At 56.2% G+C, this 18,664-nt stretch overlaps 4 protein-coding genes across 4 annotated transcripts; 1 reads left to right on the top strand and 3 right to left on the bottom strand.

Moving 5' to 3' along the window:
- Positions 1-1,962: 1,962 nt before the first annotated feature.
- E0L32_002356 (uncharacterized protein) lies at positions 1,963-4,850 on the top strand (the record flags this gene model as incomplete). The annotated part of the gene is made up of 2 exons (XM_031136536.1): positions 1,963-3,087; positions 3,162-4,850. The coding sequence occupies 2 exons, from the start codon at positions 1,963-1,965 to the stop codon at positions 4,848-4,850; spliced, it is 2,814 nt and encodes a 937-aa protein (XP_030988571.1).
- Positions 4,851-6,057: 1,207 nt separating this feature from the next.
- E0L32_002355 (uncharacterized protein) lies at positions 6,058-7,938 on the bottom strand (the record flags this gene model as incomplete). The annotated part of the gene is made up of 1 exon (XM_031136535.1): positions 6,058-7,938. One exon carries the CDS (start codon positions 7,936-7,938, stop codon positions 6,058-6,060), a length of 1,881 nt encoding a protein of 626 aa, XP_030988570.1.
- An 867-nt stretch (positions 7,939-8,805) lies between these two features.
- Positions 8,806-12,614, bottom strand: E0L32_002354 (uncharacterized protein; the record flags this gene model as incomplete). Its single annotated transcript, XM_031136534.1, has 10 exons — positions 8,806-9,106; positions 9,169-9,486; positions 9,546-10,138; positions 10,202-10,550; positions 10,607-11,001; positions 11,064-11,304; positions 11,361-11,631; positions 11,694-12,233; positions 12,289-12,362; positions 12,427-12,614. 10 exons carry the CDS (start codon positions 12,612-12,614, stop codon positions 8,806-8,808), a joined length of 3,270 nt encoding a protein of 1,089 aa, XP_030988569.1.
- Positions 12,615-15,836: 3,222 nt separating this feature from the next.
- E0L32_002353 (uncharacterized protein) lies at positions 15,837-17,539 on the bottom strand (the record flags this gene model as incomplete). The annotated part of the gene is made up of 2 exons (XM_031136533.1): positions 15,837-16,095; positions 16,161-17,539. 2 exons carry the CDS (start codon positions 17,537-17,539, stop codon positions 15,837-15,839), a joined length of 1,638 nt encoding a protein of 545 aa, XP_030988568.1.
- Between the last annotated feature and the right edge of the window lie 1,125 nt (positions 17,540-18,664).

Genomic DNA, 18,664 nt, shown 5'->3' with positions numbered 1-18,664 from the left:
AAGTAGGTACCTACTCCGTACTGTAATACTGGAATGAAATTCTTCCAGTTGGGGAGGCTCGCTGTGGCTGCCGCTGGAGGTGTGACGGCTCCGCTAAAACGGACCTGCTTTTCTGGTTAGTGAACCGTGACAGCGCCTCAGTTCCCTGACGTGGGTGGCCCGATCGGAGGTGACGTCATCCATCGTGACCGCGCCACTGTCCCGTTCATCGGATTCTGGCGGCGGGTATCGGGAACTTCCTCTCCTCTCCTTCCAGGGATCCACGGATCGCCGACTTACTCATGTTCATGTTCTCTCGTGTTGCGCCGACAGCTCCCAGTATTTCAGGAAAACAAGCAGGTCAAAATGCAAAGCAAGAGGGGTGTTATTATATGGCAGATAATTGGGAAAGAAGAAGAGGCACCATAAGAGAAAGACCAGGGGGCAGGGAGGAGGGTTTTGTCCGTTTACCGCCGCCGTTCATGTTGGGGTCAAAAGTGCCGGCATATCCGCCGCGTCTACAAGTACAAGTACGATCCCAGATGCAACCCTATCCCATCATCACCACCCGCCAAGGAACGTCTTAAAAAAAGCTTGGTTCGTCGTTGGGGCGATTCCCAGCAACGAATCTCACCAGTCCCCTGAAACACGTTCGGCACCGGGCGCGAGGGCGTTCCAGAAAGGGGTGTGGGATCGGACAAGGTGCATGGCAATTTTTGCAAGAACTGAACGAAAAATGAACTGCGGGTGGTGGCGTCACATAAGAAAAAGAGCAAGCCAGGTGAGCCAGGCCAACCACCACTCGAGCCAGCAGCATTGGGTTGGCTCCCGAGGTGCGAAAACCGGCTCTCTCTCTCCCTTGGTCACGACTTCACAGCGCATCCCGGGAATCGACACGACTGGGCCAGCCAATGCATGCCCGTATCTCGTACATAATGCCTACCTAGGTAATGCGTTCGGGGTCCGCAGAGGACCAAAAGGTCCGAGGTTTGACTTTTCTGCGCTGGCCCATCCCAAACCAGACTGCGGGATTCCGTGGCGGGCTCTTCGCTTCCCTGCCATCCCCGTGTCTTAGTAACGTCATATGTCATAATGTCATACACTCACTCCCCAGCAGCCCTGGCAGGGAGGCGAGATACCTTGTCCTCCCTTCTTTCGCCTGCTCCTTTTTCGTGTGTTTGTCATTGTCAGTCACAGCTTATTAGCTGGCTAGTGCCTGCGGGAGAGGCGCGCCCGCCGCTGCCATCGAAACTTTGTGGCATTTGATCGGATGGGCTGCCTGCCTTGTGATGATGATGTTATCCAAAGCAACGCACGCAGAACCGCATTCTAGAAACACCCAGAAAAAGTGAATAATAATACGGCTTTTCTCCCGCTGTTCCCACCTCGAGCCCTTCTTCCTCCCAAACATCTGATACCTTAATTCCACGGCATTTGGGTCCGGCTGCTCTCGTTCTTATCTCCATTTTCTCGCAAAGCATCATCAGATCATATTCCCGGGGCCCTCGGCGTCTGTCTGTCTGCCTGTCTGTCTGTCTGTGTGTGTGCACACCAGAAGTTCCTGCATTTTCCCTACTACCCACACACACACACTCACACACACACCTACTGCCTGCCAATTAGTCACATCCGATTTCGCGCGTCGCGGCGGACTCTCGCGGACCTCCCGGGCTTTTCGGACATCGACAACCCTACTTACTCGCTCACGAGGCCAGACCCCTTTCAGGCATTGTGCTTCCGGCCGACCCGGCCCGCGGACTGCCTGGCCGTCTGGACTTTTATTTTTCTTATTTTATACGGAATTTCCCCAAACGCGCGTTTGTTGCACTGCCCCAAGCTTACCGTCGTCATCATTCATCACATCACTGCCTCTTACACGCACCCGCACCTTACCCACCACCGGCGTGCCTGGCCTGAGCTTAGTGATTACCTGCTCGCATTCGCAGCCGCAGCATCAGTTCACGCGATACCAGAACATGCGCCATGCCTCCCGAACGCCTGTCTAGCCTGGTCCACAGGATCGTATCGCCACTGCACTCCCGCAGCAATTCCACCCACTCCCAGGAGAAGCTCGCCCATTCTTCCCAAGACAAGATCAACAACCATGAGAAGCCGGCTTCGCCATCTCCGGCGTCGCCAGCCTCGCCCCTAGCCTCCCCCGTAGATCGGGAGAGCCCCCTCAGGAACAGCCAGCAGTTCGGCCCCCCCTCCCGGAGCAGCAGCTCGACCGGCGGCGGCACCCCGGCCAGCGGCACCGTCAGCCCGCCCAACGGCGTCAAGAAGGTCGAGCACATCCGCAGCGCCCGCGCCAGCACCGACAGCGGCTTCGCCTCGGGCGGCAACGGCATGCGCTACGACAAGACCAAGCGCCGCCTCTACGAGGAGGAGAAGATCGAGCAGCGCCGCCGCTCCGAGGAGGAGCAGCTGCGCGCCGGGCTCGACGAGGAGACGCGCGCCCGCTACGGCGACCTCGAGAAGCCCCAGGAGCTGACCACCATCCAGGACATCTCGTCCCTGCCCGCCGGCGCCCACGTCGCCTTCCGCGCCCGCATCTTCACCCAGCGCCGCGTCTCCAAGAGCCTCGACTTCTTGCTGTTCCGCGAGCAGACCTTCTCCATCCAGGGCGTGCTGGCCAACGCCCCGCCGCAGATGATCAAGTGGACGCAGCGCCTGCACCCGGAGTCCATCGTGCAGGTCACGGGCACCCTCAAGGAGCCCAAGACGCCCGTCACCTCGGCAACCTGCCAGGACCGCGAGGTCGACATCTTCTCCATCCACCTCGTCAACTCGGCCCGCAACCTGGCCTTCAACAACTACATGCCCCCCGAGGCCCTGCACCAGCGCATGCAGGCCCGCGTCGTCGACCTGCGCCACCCCTCCAACCAGGCCCTCTTCCGCATCCGCGCCGCCGTCGCCCGCACCTTCCGCGCCGAGCTCGACGCCAAGGGCTTCATGGAGATCCAGACGCCCAAGCTGCAGCCCGCCGCGACCGAGAGCGGCGCTGAGGTCTTCAAGGTCAACTACTTTGGCCGCCGCGCCTTCCTCGCCCAGAGCCCCCAGCTGGCCAAGCAGATGGCCATCTCGGCCGACTTTGGCCGCGTCTACGAGGTAAGCATTCCGTCACAGTCTGGAACGGCCAATCGCTGCTGAACGTAGCACTAACACCACTTGACTTACTCCAGGTCGGCCCCGTCTTCCGCGCCGAAAACTCCAACACCCACCGCCACCTGACCGAGTACACCGGCCTGGACCTGGAGATGAGCCTGCAAAAGTCCTACACGGAGCTCATCCAGGTCGTCGACAGCACCATCAAGGCCATCCTCGAGACCATCACCTCCATGCCCGAGGTCCAGATCGTGCGCCAGCGCTGGCCCAGCACCGACCTCGTCTGGCTCGACGAGACCCCCGTCATCCCCTTCCGCGAGGGCGTGCAGATGCTGCGCGACGACGGCCGCGACGTCGAGGAGGAGGACCTGTCGACGCGCGACGAGATCCGCCTCGGCGAGCTCGTCAAGGCCAAGTACAAGACCGACTACTACATCCTCGACAAGTTCCCCGCCAACGCCCGGCCCTTCTACACCCACAAGGCCGCCGACCCCAAGTGGACCAACTCGTTCGACGTCTTCCTGCGCGGCCAGGAGATCGGCACCGGCGGCCAGCGCATCCACGTCCTCGAGACCCTGCGCAAGAGCATGATGGAGGCCGGCATCGCCGAGGACGGCATGGAGGACTACATCTCGGCCTTCCAGGCCGGCGCCCCGCCCCACGGCGGCGTCGGCCTCGGCCTCGAGCGCATCCTGACCTTCGGGCTCGAGCTCGGCGACATCCGCTTCGCCTCGCCCTTCCACCGCGACACCAAGTCGCTGCCCGAGCGCCCGCCCTCCCTGCCCCACCCGGACGCCGACACCCTCAAGCCGCGGGACCCGGACGCCGAGCTGCCGCCGGTGGAGAAGCTCATCGCCAACTACGGCGACGCGACCAACACGTCCTGGCTCGACGAGCGCTTCGAGATCTGGCGCCACCAGCCCACGGGCGCCGCCATCGGCTTCGCCCGCCAGGACAGCAAGTTCGTCATGATCACGGGCGACCCGCTCTGCGACCAGCGGCAGTACGCGCCCATCATCGACGAGTTCCTGCACTATGTCCACGACGAGCTGAGGCTCAAGCCCGTGTGGATGATCGTCTCGGAGGAGGTGCAGGAGGTGCTGGCGCGCAAGCACGGCTGGCGCACGCTGACCTGCATCGAGGAGCAGCGGCTCAACACGGAGAACGAGAACATCCCGCCGCCGCACCGGGACCGCGCGGCCCGCCGCGTCGAGCGCGAGGGCATCTCCATCCACGAGGTGCGGCCCGACGAGCAGTTCGTCCCGCGGGCCGACCGCGCCATCGCGAGCTGGAAGGCCCACCGCAAGGGCAAGCAGGTGCACCTGACCGAGGTGCGGCCCTGGGTCGACCCGGAGCACCGGCGCTACTTCGCCGCCGAGCGCGACAAGGAGGTCCTGGGGCTCGTCGTGCTCGCGCGCCTGGCGCCCCGCCACGGCTGGCAGGTCAAGTGGGCGCTCAACTTCCCCGCCGCGCCCAACGGCACGATCGAGCAGCTCATCGAGCACGCGCTGTCTGCCGTGCCCGGGCCCATCACCTTCGGCGCGGGCGTGTCGGAGAACCTGACGCCCAAGGCGCACATCGACGGCGTGCGGGCGCGGGCGCTGGCGCGCACGTACAAGACCATCGTGCACAGCCTGCGCATCAACCGCAAGGCGCAGTTCCGGGAGAAGTTTGGCGTCGTCGGCGAGGCCATGTACATCTGCTACCCGCGCCACGGCCTGGGTCTCGCGGACCTGCGGCAGATTGTCAAGTTCTTTGAGGACTGAGGTGGATGCGTGGCGGTTGTTGGGGAGGGGAGGTAGAAGGGCAGGCAGGCAGAATGGGGGGCGTTGGATGAGTTGATTAGGGGCTGCGGGAGTGGATGCGGTGTGGTGTGGTGTAGTTGCTTTACCGGTTTGCGGGAGTTGGGGGCATGCGTCTTCCATGATACCTCTTTTCATCTTCATTGCTCTCATTTCTTTTCGTCATGAACGAGAAAGCATGATGTTTTATCCTTTCTGGGGGACGCGGGACAAACTTTGTCTATACTACTGTTGGGATCATGACGATGACGGTTATGACTGACTGGACTGGTTTGATTTTGTCTCGAGATACTACTGACTGACACTGGAACGAACTTAGATAGAGACTGGTCCATAGGCATGGTTAGATCAAGATACATCATACACTCCAATTTGAAGACTCTATGACAAAGATGCAACTGCCGGAGGTTCTATGTGATGTCACTACATGTACGCGCGAAAGTTGAGGGCAGGCTTGGTTCCATCTCATGCATTGGGCTTCGAATGGCTTGCCATTACGGTTAAGGTAGGTGTTTAACATCAAAATCGTTCAGTCAACCTTCTCCGCCACACCATCTGAAAACCGTAGCAAGACCATATCGATGACGAGATTTCTTTTTTGTATATCTTTTTCTATTTATGAGTACGCTAGCACCCGCGGCTGTCTCTCAAATGGGTTATTCCACTGACTAGATCGGTGGTCATGCCCTCAGCAACGCACGCTGAGAGTCGAGAAGGTCGCGATGTAAATGTCCCCAAGACATGGCATGCCTCAATCACGCATTAGTATGCGGCGGCCTTCTCGCATCGAGCCTTTCGACTTGAGACCTGGCCAGCCATCGTCCTGCTCGAGGTCGTCCGCTGTCTCGTTCGAATTGCACGAGAAACTCACTCTCCTTGAGCAGAGTACATCCAATGCCGCCATGTGTAAGCCAACTTCCTGCAGCCTAGCCCCTCTTACATTGTCCGTAGCGGCATCGAATTTGTCAATCGTGCCATCTGGACACACTGTGTGTTGACAACATTTGATACACAACAAATATGACTGTCACAGCGTGGGATAGAGCTATGTAAGTTGCTGTTCTATCAACATGGTAGGTCGCCTGGGGATCATTTCGTGAAGAGTTAAGGTGGGTGGCGTTATGCGCTGTTACCAGGTATATTCTAGACTGTTCCGGCCTCGATACATCCTCTAATGTAGCACGGCAAATGTCCATGATGGGAGCCTTTGGCCAGACCAGCAGATAACCATGCACTGCCCGACCAATCTATAATGCTTAAAGGGATAGTCCAGAGCCGTCTTTAGATATCCTCTCAAAATGCTGGCTTGAGCCAGTTCGTAGTCGGAACTATCCATGACCGGATCCGGTCCCTGCCACTTCCTCAGGATGAAAGCCTCCTCCCTGAATCTAGATTCCGTGTTCATAAACCTGTACACTACATCGCCGGCCCTGGTACCGTAGGGGACGAGGAGCCAGCCCCTGCCCCTCACACGCGCGAAACAACGGCCGTCGAGGACTGTGCTGTCGCCCGTGGCGTAGAGGTACTCTCGCATCTCATCAAAGATGTCAATTTGTTCGAAGGCCATCCCAGCCGCACTCAGGAGTAGTTCGCTCAAGAAGGCGACCAGCTGCTCCCGCGACAAGGAGCTCGTTGAACCCTGACTGCAAGCCATCACCCCTTTTTCCCTCTGCTGCCGCGTGGCACCTTCCCACGCTATGGTCGCAAATTCCTCGGCCAGGGCTCTCGTGGTTGTGCGCTTGTGCTCCTCGATCTCCTCTGCCGTCGCCAGGTGCCTGCGGCTCTGCCACCTGTTATGAGCCAGTCCTCCGAGCCCCGACAGGAGGTTGCGCGCATTGCGCACCGCTTCGGCGTCGAAAGGTATCGATGTCGGCACGGGAATGTCGCACGTCTGCTCGACCACCCCGCAGCACCGCCCGATGTGCACCAGTATCGACGACTTGACGATGACGTGAAGTTCCGGGCTGTGGCTCGGCGCGGCGTCCTCCACGACGATCAGCGGCATGGGATCCGAGGGCCGCGCCTTGGCGGCGGGCCGCTTGGCCGTCCAGTCCGGCACCCAGCTCGGCAAGACGCCGTCACGGCGCAGCCTGCCGCTGCCGTCGTCCTCCGCCGAGAGCAGTAGGGCATCGACGCCCCACTGATCGAGAATGTACTTGGCAGCACCGAGATACGCATCGCGCACGGGGGTGGAGTAGTCGACCTCGACGTATCTCCTCCACGTGTGTGCCTCTGAGGCCATGCCCACGTGGGCAAAGATCATGTCCACGGGCTCCTGCACGCCGAGGCCGCGCCGGTTGGTGAGGAAGTGGGCGAGGAGGCTCTTGTTGCCGTGCCACCGGTTCCCCCGCGCCACGGCCATGTCGTGCACCAGCTTGAACCTCTGGTTGTGCTTGGGCAGGTCCATCAGCGCGCGCCCGAAGAGGCACTGCGCCAGGTCGTCCCATTTGACCTTTGCGCGGCCGCACTGCACCCAGGGGACGTCGGACAGGACGAGCTCCTGCAGGACCCAGACTCTCTGGAACCACGGCCGCTGGAGGATGTCCAGAGCTGCCGCGGTCAAGACCTCCCTGCGCGCCGCTTCGTCCTGCCGAGTACTCGTCCCAGCGGCAGCGGCAAAGACGAGCTCAACGTTAGGCGTCAGGCCGCCGAGGTGGATGATGGTGTTCCGCGCCGTCGCATAGATCGTGCCCATGATCCGCACCTGCCGGCTGCGCTCCTCGACGTCGTCCTGGTTGATGCACAGTGCGTCGGCCCAGATGCGGTGCTGCCGCGACTGGTCGCGCATATCTCGAAGGGCGGCGTCGAGAGAGGCTGTGATGCCATGCCGCCGGCCGTCGATAATGATGGAATGCGAGCGCTGCGGGCTGCCCCACACGTAAGAGAGGGCTGAGTAGGGGTTAATTATGTCGGCGTCGGCTTCGCTGAGGGTGGTGTACAGAAGCGAGCCTGTGAGGTCGGCATTGTGGTCTTGTGATGGGTTGAGGAGGAGGAGCCTGATGGAGGAGTCGTGCTGGAGGGGAGCGTATTCATATGGCATAAGGGACTGCATCTCTCAGGTTTCTGGTGGACCTGTTTGGTCTCACGGCTGTGATGGTCGATCGGCGAAGATTGAAGCTATCACGGAGGAATGTGGTCACTAGATTGTTGCCTTACAGACAGCCAAGGCACATGCACGTACTCAGCCCCTGTCACCCCGCCTCATGCAGGTTGTCAGATCAATCTTCCAATTACGTACATGGTAGCTGATCTAGGTCACCCTTCCTAGCCTTGTTTCTGTTTCAATGTACCTAACCCTTATTCCGTTGAATTTCTTCAAAGAATCCGCTTATTTCACTTGATTTTGGTCACACTTTGGCAACTATTCAATCTCAAACCGCCTCAATGATCGCAAGCAGATATGCACTTCAAACAAGTCACTATACTCGTGAGGACTGCCGATGTATCGGCTAGTTTACTCTCAGTCGTGGGAGATGCTCGGAGTTGTGGCGTTGATGCATGTAGCGTTCGCCATGCTTGCCAACGCGCGATCCAGGAAGAAGAGTTCTCCACCACCATCTGTTGCATTCAGACAACACGATCGAGCTCCATCACAGATTATTAGAAGGGCTTTGGCTCTGAGGAGCCCCCGAGACTTACTGTCCCTAGGCCCTCATGACTGGCTGAAGAGATTGAGGTTTCATTACCAAAATCATCCAGTCAATTTTCACAATCTTTATTCTCCTCTGAAGGACCAAGAGGCTATGCATCTGGGTATTTCCTTGCTCCAGAACTTGAAGATGTAATCCTAATCAAATTTGTTTTTCTCTTCCCTGTCTTTCAGTTCCATGATCTTCCTCGTTGCTTAGCTGCAACTGCTAGACTTTGTGTAAACATAAGCAGGTTTATGAGAGTCGCAGACCCACCCAAAGCTTGAGCTTTACCAGGCCATCTTGGCCAGAATGCCGTTAGGGTAGCGACGGACACAAGCCTTGCGGGCCTCGTCGAGCATGAGGAGACCCAGCCCCATAGCGGCAGGCAGGAAGTAGTGGTAGGCCGGGACACCCGAGGTGTCGAGCACGACCTGGAGCTGGGGAATATAGAGCCAGATGACAGCGATGCCAAGAGTGAGCGCAATCGCGGGGAAGAGGAGCAGGTTTTGCGTCTCCTTATTGAATGCCGGCGGGTGCTGGAAGATGGACAGGTGGCGGGTGCGGACTGCCATGAGGTTGAACCATTGCCTGCGGGCCATGTCAGCTCTTTTCTAAACATGCACTGTCTGCAACGGAGAAGTCAAACCTACATGACGACGAGATTGATGAAATAGATCGACGAAGCTTCGTTGATTTTAGCGTCGTAGTCGTCCTTCGTCACGTACGAAGGTACCTCGCCGAACCTGAACCAAATGTCGCTAAAGTGGATGCCCTGGCGCTCAAGGTACCAATATGCCATTGTGAAGGATAGAGTTGTCTCAATCATACCAACCACAGCGTATGCCTGGAAGATGAGCTTCCAGTTGACGAGACGAGTGGTCTTGGGGTTACGCGGGGGCCGGAGAAGCACGTCAGCCTCGGGAACTTCGTAGGCCAAGACAATGGCGCCGATACAGTCGGTGAAACAGCTGGAATACAATTAGCTACAATGTAGTACAATTTGACTACCTTTATCAGGGGTCCTTACCAGATAATGATCATCAAGAATGAGGACAGAATCTGGGGCAGTCCAAATATGACGTTCGTAAAGACTGGCCAGAACTCGGACCAGGACCCAGCCGGAAGGAGGTAAGCAATGATCTTCTTCATGTTGTCAAAGACCACACGGCCGTACTTGACAGCCTCGACGATGGCGCCGAACGACTCGAGGAGGACCATGTCGGCCGCCTCGATGGCGATGTCGGACCCGCTGGCGAGCGAGATGCCAATGTCGGCGGCCTTGAGCGCGGGGGCGTCGTTGACCCCGTCGCCGGTCATGCCGACGCACTGCTCGCGGGCCTGGAACTCGCGCACGATGCGCAGCTTCTGGTCCGGCGTGGTGCGGGAGAAGACGATCTCTCGGTACGCGCAGACCTGGTCCCACTGGTAGTCGTTGAGCGTCATGAGGTCGGAGCCGGTGAGCACGAGCGCGGCGTCGGGCGGCGAGCTGAGCACGGCCTTCTCGCTGTCGCTGGACTTGGGGAAACGGATCAGGGCGGAGCTGTCGTGGACGGTGCGCGAGACGACCATGCCGCACTCGCGGGAGATGGCCAGTGCCGTGAGGCCGAAATCGCCGGTGACCTGCAACAAGTCAGAAAAAGGCTCGTGGATAGCGGGAAATTGCATGCGTCGATGATCACTTACCATGAATGTGCGAATGCCAGCACCACGGAGGGTGGCAATGACACCGGGGATTTCAGGACGGGGAGGGTCGATCAGGGCGAGGAGACCAATCAGAGTGAGGCCGCTGTTCGTCTGGGTCATCATGCGTGACTCGAGATCAGAAGAAAGAGTATCATTTCGGATGATGCTGGCGTCGAGGACCTTGCGGGCAACCAGAATCACACGTCTGCCGTCGGAAGACCATTTGTTCTTGAGCTGCATGACCGCGGCGCGAGTTTGCTCCGTCAACGCGACAGGGCTGCCATTGTTGTCGACGATGTCAGAACACCGGTCCAACAAAATGTCAGGTGCACCTTTGACCATCAGTAGACTTGGTACTGTTAGTATGAGATCTCGTGGAGATGCAGACTGATAGGCAGCACTTACACACTGTCGGCCTTGAAAGACTTGGCCTCGGGAGCAGACATGCAAATGGAAAACTGGTTCCGTGATTGGCCCATGGTGAAGGCCTTGGCCATAAACTTGTTCTTGCTGTCAAAGGCGAGCTCAAAGACTTGCCTCCAGGCCTGTCGTAGGGCCGTGACAGGTCCTAACGTCTCCGAGAACCTGAGTGCGGCCTGGTCCGTGGCATCGCCAAATATTCTCCTGTCGGCAAGTGGCTGGGATAAGGTCTCGGCATCAAAGTCGGCGGCATTGCACAGGCCTGCAGCTGCACGGAGCTGGTGAATGGGAGACTCGGCCGTCTTGTTCATATCCTCTCGCACCGAATCCGTGGAGTAGGTCGTGGTACCGAAGGAACAGTCGTTGACAAACATCTTGTTCTATTCCAGAAACGCAGTTAGCAGGGCGCCGAACTAGCTTGATAAGCACGGTGCATCCGTACCCTCGTCAACGTCCCGGTCTTGTCTGAGCAAATGACTGTGACAGCTCCCAGAGTCTCCACAGTCTTGAGAGACTTGCAAAGAATCTTGTTCTTCTTCATAATGTTGGCCGTGATGGTCAGACTGGCTGTCGTCGCGATGGGAAGACCTTCGGGGATGTAGGCGATGGCAACGCTGACACAAGACACAATGAGAGTGGGTACATTGATCCAGTCGGGATGGGCCTTTCGCAGCCATCCTCCCCTAAACAACGGTCAGTATCGATTCCGTGGCAATGAAAAAGGCCGTCGAGAACATACCAAACAGCAGCAAGAATGACGATCCATGAGATCATGATTAGAAAGATCAACAAGACGAAGCGGAAGATCTCCTTCTCGATGGTGGTGAGACCACTCTTGGGCTCGCCAGTCAGCTTGGCGATCTGTCCAAAGACGGTCGAGTCACCAGTCGCGACAACAATACCAGTGGCGGTACCGGACACACAGTGCGTTCCCTGGAGACCAATGCAATGCGTCTCGAGATAGTTGTCGTCAGTAGACTCGACTGTGGCCTTGACTGGCTTGGACTCGCCTGCGATAAATGTTCTCGTCAGCGGATCTCTGATTCGATCGTCTTGATACGAAAAGTCTTACCAGTCAAAACGGCACGGTCGACGGTCATCTCATGGGAAACCTCCAGATACCGGACATCAGCGGGGATGCGGTTACCAGCCTTGAGCAGAATGATGTCTCCGGGCACGAGATCCATGGCGCTGACTTCAACACGCTGACCGTCACGCAAAATGTGGCAGGACTCCGGAAGCATTGCTGTGATAGATTGCATCACGCGAGATGATGAAAAGTCCTGCCAGCCATTGAAGGCGGCCTGGATGACGAACACGGCGATGAGGACAATACCGAGGGCGAGATTGGCGACGGCAGGTGGATCACCCAGAGGCTTCCACGAGATGAACACAAGGATGCCACCGATGCAGAGGATGGAACCGAAGCCCTTGAAGAAGTAGCCCATGATCTTCCAGAACCACGGATTTGGTAACGGAGAGATCTTGTTCTTCCCGTGCTCCTTTTGGCGCTTTTCTACCTCGGATGAGGAGAGTCCCCTCTCGGATTGAACAGCGAGTTTCTTCTGCACATCCTGAATGGATTGTTTATGCCACTCAATGGCCTCAAACTCTATGAGTACAGGTCAAGATATTGCTCTTGTTCGTTAACCGCAGGCTGCACCTACTGAGAACCACGGCGTCTTTGGATTTTGCAGCACCAATCTGTCTCTGCCGCTCGGCTTCGTCGATATCCTGGGAGCTGGAGGCAGAGCATGCGTTAAAAGCCACGGCGCGACCCGCAGAAAGGGGCTCAAGTTACTCACAGGCTGCGATATTGAATGGGAAGAGCGGTAGACGGGTCAATGGACCGACGGCGGCTGGTTGACCGCCTTAGGGACTTGGCTCGCTCTTCCACAGCCTTTTCCGCAAAATCGGCATGGTCTCTCCTGGACACACGAGGATTGTTTTCCTCGTCGCCTTGCTTCCAGATGAGGTTGTCGTTGGGCGCCATGTGGCACAGGGTTGTCGCGTGGTTGCGTACGGCGCTGGAAGGGATAGAGACAGAGGTAGGAGGGTGGTATTGATGATATTACAGCAACAGCTCCGATCTGCGATATGACTTATATAGATGCATGACACATGCAGGTCATTCGCGTGCGGCATGGGCAGAAAAAGACTATTTTGACAAGCTCTGAGGCATTTTCGGTTTCTTGCCAACGAATGAAGCTATCCTGTCTCGGAAACGAGAATGGCAGGCCCTTCGGATAACCTAGATGGGAACAAGCTCCGAGCTGAAAGCACAGACGAGATCACATCACTCTAGTGACCACTTGGCGGAATTGGCCGAAGTGTACACAATAATTGTCGTCACTGATGTTAGCATATCAGGCTCCGGTGGTCTGGGGCGAGGATTGGACGAGAGGTTTCTCTGCCGGCAATGAACTGCTACTAGCAACCTTGATGCCAAACAGTGGGCTCTAGCAACCCGTGCAACAGCAACTAACACTCGCAACTATTCACCTGCCATGGTACCTCGTACAGAAGATACCAGTGGGCGTCGTCAGCAGGAGGAGGAATGCCATTACGTTAAAATTAGGTAAAGAGCTGAGCATTGGCTCATAGATGTCGAGCGGGCGTCTGACGTTTTGGGACAGTCGAGTGGCACGGTCGGATTTCAGGGGCGAGGCAGGGAAAATCACTCACGTCCTGCTGATTGTACGATGTCAAACTAGCAAAAGGTCCCTCCGTTTTGGTGATGGAGCGCTACAGGAGTATTAGCTTATGCCGCAGAAAGGCCCACGCATGGTGGTGTGTTCGGTTAAGAAGAACCTTGGACTACCTCAGCAACGAGCCTCCCTTCTGGTAATTAGCATCTTGGCCCCCTGTCAATTTCCCGCTCCCCACAAACCTTAAAAGAGTCACGGCTTGGCTAGGCTGATCCCCCCACAAGAGTGTGCGCGGGAAAGGTACTTGGCATCAAGTCGTGTGCCTGATACTGCCGCTCACGAAACACTGGTTGGTCATCATCTTGGAGTACAGCGACGCTCTGGCGCCAGAGACCCAGGAGGAGCTTGGAGATTATTGAAAATTCTAAAGGGAGTGGGTTTCTTACGTTTCGTCACCAATAGGACTGCACCACGAGATCATGGATCGGCTTCTCTGTAGGTTGCGCTCGGACAAAGTAATGCAGAAATCCCGAGGCGTGCTCTGCGCTGGCTCTCCGGCCCAGAGACGTCCCAGGACGAGAATTGAAACGAAGGCTCCAACTTATCCTGGGAAGGAGATCTGGCAGTGATATTTATAGACGGTTCAGGCCGTGCCAGTCCACCAGTCCCAGCAGCCTCTGCCTCTTTCTGATATCTATCAAGATCGTCACTGATATCTCCTCGTCGCGCGCTGCTCACTGATGTTTCTGCCCCGACACGGTGCGGCATGTGATTCTACGGCAAACCGCTTGTGCTGCTTATGTGCCAGTCGGTGAGAGGTTTTCGGTGCTGGGTATGTGATGCCACGAAGCAGATCAAGCTAGGTAGTGTTCATTTCTCTTACTAGAAATCGCTCTGCAAGAATGGTGGGTGTGAGCTGGCGCGCGCCGCGTGTGCGCAGGAGTGTTGTTGTTAGTGGATACGGCAGGGGACAGGCATCCTCGGCTCCTATCCCGACTCGATTAGAGCCTCGCAGGCAGATCGTCGCCCCTGTTTGAGTGAAAGAGGAAGTTGGAGTCTTGTTTTTTTTGTTCCCGTTTGATCTTGCTACGGTGCCCACATTCCGGCACAGCAAATACGGAGGTCGAACAGTGAGAAATAAATGCCTCATGCACACCGCATGCGAGGTCTTCAAATTACCCCGAATCTGGCAATTTACCGCTAACATGCTTCGAGGAGGCCTCCCTCCCCATCAGGAAAGGGATTGATGAAATGCCTGACGCGAGAGAATTATTGACCCTTGACCACTCGTGTCTCTGTCCCGTGAGTGAAACATGGGCGGCGTCTCAGTGAATGCCACAAATCCCGCACAGTCACAAGACACCGACTTGTTAGGTGGCCCCGGCGCGAGACGGGACAAGGAGGCAGCGATGATCAGCGGTAGCGAATGTTGTGCTTCCCTCTTGCTAGGCACGAATTTCCAGACACTCTGTCCACCGAAGGCGCCGAGCCCTTTGACTGGCCTCCAAGCGAAAGCAATGCTTGTTTTGGTGAAGCAGCGCCCTAGTAGACTCAATGCTCTCTGCGATTCCATCCCATTTATTTCCAGTAGAAAAGGAGCGGTGCAAGTCAGTCGGTGGCAGCACGGTTCCTCTATGTTGTACGTGACCTGGCTAGACGGCGCATCTCATGCCTTTTTGCGCTCTCCCACAATGTCCTGTTAGAGCGGGCTTCCCAGCACTCTGTCGCCCTGGTCCTTGTCATCTGAAGATGGCGGAAACATTCGACTCCGACTCGTCCCAGACCAAGAACACGTTACCCGTGATCCTTCTGGTATCACTCCTCGTCATCACCTTGGTCACAGGCTATGTCGCTCACCGTTCGTCGCGGACGCTACCTGTTAGGGAAGCGGTGCAGTCGCGGATGGCGATCCTTATGCCTTCTCGAGGGCTGGGAGAAGAGGCAGTTCAGAGTATTCCTATCGTGAAATATCACTCACGACAAACGCTCGAACCTGGACCGACCAATGAACACCACCAAAGTCGATCGGCAAATCCATCTACCGCCTTGCCGGCACCATCGCCTCCAATATCACCGCCTCTGCTGAATCGATTCAAGCTCACGCTGCCCTTCTTGAAGAACAGAACACTGGAAAGGCCAAACCCGGATGGCCCATCAACCTGCTCCATCTGCACCGAGGATCTTGTGGAAGGGGTCGATCTACGGAAGTTGCCTTGCGGGCATGTCTTTCATCCACATTGTGTGGATCCTTGGCTTCGTGACCGCGCCCGAACTTGTCCCCTCTGGTAAAAGCCCCATCCTGCAGAGATCTTGACTGGCAGTATACTAATGACTGAACCTGGTTGCCAAAGCCGGGTTGATCTAGAAGCTCAATTAGCAGCCAATAATATCCATAGGCCAGTGAGGCTCAAGGCTTTTGGGTTCCGTGCGGCGCGAGTGGCTGTTTAGCCCCCTTATGGAACCAAAGCTTGCTGAATTGACATGTCATATGGAAATGCTTGACTGATTGTGGGTAAAGTACACTTAACTCCGTATATTGTTTCATCTGATGACAAAGACTTTGACGTTCAACAGACGCTGAAACCCATCTGCAGGGCACGCTCGGCAAGTGCTGTCGCTTGGTCACTTAGGTCCTGGCCCTCTCGATACATCCTCTTCGCCTCCTCTGAACGCGAGCACTGGCGCTCATCGCCTGCCAAGTTTTTGAGCAACTGAAGGAATGGATTCACTAGCAGAATATCGGATAAAGCCTGTGGTGATGCGGGATACCGGAGCACATTACGGAGTAGAACTGTGCTGATGGCATACCACGGTTGGAGGAGAAGCCTGGTGGGACTAGGTTAGTCAAATCCACAGCTCTGGAGAAAGCATGAAGCAAGATAGTTGCTCACCAAACGCAGGCATAGTCGCCCTGGGGTGCGATCTGAAGAAGCCGGAAGGCCTTGCGCGACTGCACCACACAGGTACTCTCGGAGGGCACAATCAAATGCGGCGAGTGCTCCGCCATGAAATGCTCTGGTGGCGGAAGATGCCTGTCCACCAAGGCCAGGCAGTGAAGATATGTGAAGCGCAGGATGAGCATGTGTAGGGCTTCAGGCGAGAGAGGAACCGATATCACACCTCCAAGAGTGTCCTCAAAGTCAATCGGGACGCTACTTTTCCAGTATAACAATGCAGTGTTGAGCTGTAGGGCGACTGCCTCCGTCTGTGAGCGGGACTGTTGTGAGGCGCGGACCGAGTACAACAACTTGTAGATCTGCCCCTGTAGAACAGCCAATCCTATTCGGGTATTGAAAAAGTCAACGGGACAGAAGCCAGGCTCTCCGGGGCCGAGGCTGGGGACAACTCCTGATGGCAACTCGACGTCCATGTCATCATCATCCTGGGAATACGCCTGGCCAATGCGCAAGCTTATGTCTCTGTCCAGGAAGTACACGGCCCAGAATACACGGCGCCGTTGCTCAATTTTCGTCTCTGTCAAAGTCGGATCCTGGCATTTCCGATGTAATCCCATAGACTGAGCCAGCCGCATTGTCGTCGCGATTAGTATCGAGGCCGGATGTGGGTTTGGGGTTGCCTGGATAATGAGGACGATGCACAAAAGTGCCTGTATTGCGAGGAGGCTCTGTTGCATTAGGCTGAGCTCGGATATGACTGCAATGGCGTTGTGGATGTAGCCGCACGACTGCTTGTTATCATACGCTGTCGTGAGTGTGCGCATTGCTCGGAAACGATGACCTAGGGCTAGTACGGCATTGATAGACGCCCACCAGTCCGGCTGGCCGGGGTTCGAGTCAAGGTACCACTCTTCGAATTGCTGTAGGAACTCACGTTCGTCAAACACATGAAAGTATTTGTTGAAGTTGCTGAACATGTCCATGATCAGTTCAAGGGCCACCGACTTCGAGGGAAGCGGATGAAGCGTAGGGAAGGAGGAGCGAGGTCCCCGTGATAGGGCTTGATCATGGGGATGTGTGATTGACATTGGAATAATGGAGTCGTTGTCTTTTGGCATGTCAATGCCGACCTGCACCCTGTCTCCACTTAGGAGTTGTGGTGAATGCGAGTGAGCTATGCGAGTTATACCGGAGTTGTATGTCGGTTGCTTCAGAACCTCTGAACCTATCCGGGGGCTCGGACTTGACACAGGGGCACGACTGAAGCCTTGCGGTACTAAGTTCTCTGAGGTACTTGTCGGAGCTATCTCAGCTCGGTGATTGGGCTCACTCGAACGATGCTCTGCAAAGGTCTTGGCTAGAAGATGTTCCATTCTGTGCAGCCTGTCTTCAAGTTCATTAAAATGTTTGAACCTGCCCGCATGATTAGCGCGTCCTAGGGGTGTTGAAATAGGAGTTTCACTAACCCCGTCGGCCTTCGAGGTTTCCGCGTTGTTGATATTGGAGTGAAGTGACATGACTTGCCGGTCTTTGCACAGTACGTACAGCCGTCAGCTGTTGGCTGGCATCTGATTTTCCTTTTTCGACATGCATCGCAAGCCTGATAGAAGTGTTATCATGCGCAATCCAACAATCTCAGAGTTCTGCAACCTACGCCTGTAGGAGCCTGCCGCGCCTTGGTGGGATGTGGTTGCTCCATCAGCAGGGTATGCATATGTTCCAACGCCAGTAATGCTATTGTCAACGAGGATAATCAGACGAACAAATGATGCCTAGAAGATGGATATCTCGTGGAAGCAGACCGAGTTATGTGATGATGAGGTAATAAGATCCCAAAACATCTGGATGACAAATCAGCCCTATTGCGTTTTCAGTCCCCGCGCGGCTAAGTAGTGCTATCGGATCTGATGCTTGTAACTTAACAAGCTCCAAGCTAGTATTTGTAACAATGGACAGATTAGTCAACAGGTTGTAGCAGCGATACTTGGGCCGTGGGATAGACCTGATGGGCTCGAAAGCAAGGCTCGAGGGACAATGCTGCCCAGATACTGAGTCCAGAAGCAGACCGTCACTCATGACGCCTGAAGCCTCTGACCATAACTGGATGAGGTTATAACCGCCACAATCTAAATCTTCACCCAGCAGTCTCGTTTTATAGAAAAGGAGGCGCATGTAAGGAATCTAATTGCTGAAAGCTTATTCTCTATTTATTGCAAGTTCCTCCAAACACAATGAATGGATGCACGATCTTGGCCAACAGCAACGTCGATGGCCATCACAGACCCCGGGTTTCGAGCGTGCGGGTCTAAAGGCCCACGAAAAAGAGGAACAGTTGCTGAGATGATGGCGGCGCACGAGGTTCCCTTCGGTATACCTTACTCTCCAATGAGGCGAAAGGTGTTGCCCTCGTGCATACTGTCAATAGTTGATTCATGATACACCAGAGTCACGAGATTCGAGCTGAACTGCCTGGCCTGGATATCTATCATTGCATACTT

The sequence above is a fragment of the Thyridium curvatum genome (assembly GCF_004353045.1).
Source record: "Thyridium curvatum strain D216 chromosome Unknown NODE_9_length_649264_cov_80.371750, whole genome shotgun sequence".
NCBI classification, from domain to species: domain Eukaryota; kingdom Fungi; phylum Ascomycota; class Sordariomycetes; order Thyridiales; family Thyridiaceae; genus Thyridium; species Thyridium curvatum.
The sequence above is the reverse complement of the archived record's forward strand: the minus strand, read 5'-3'. Positions and strand labels throughout refer to the sequence as shown.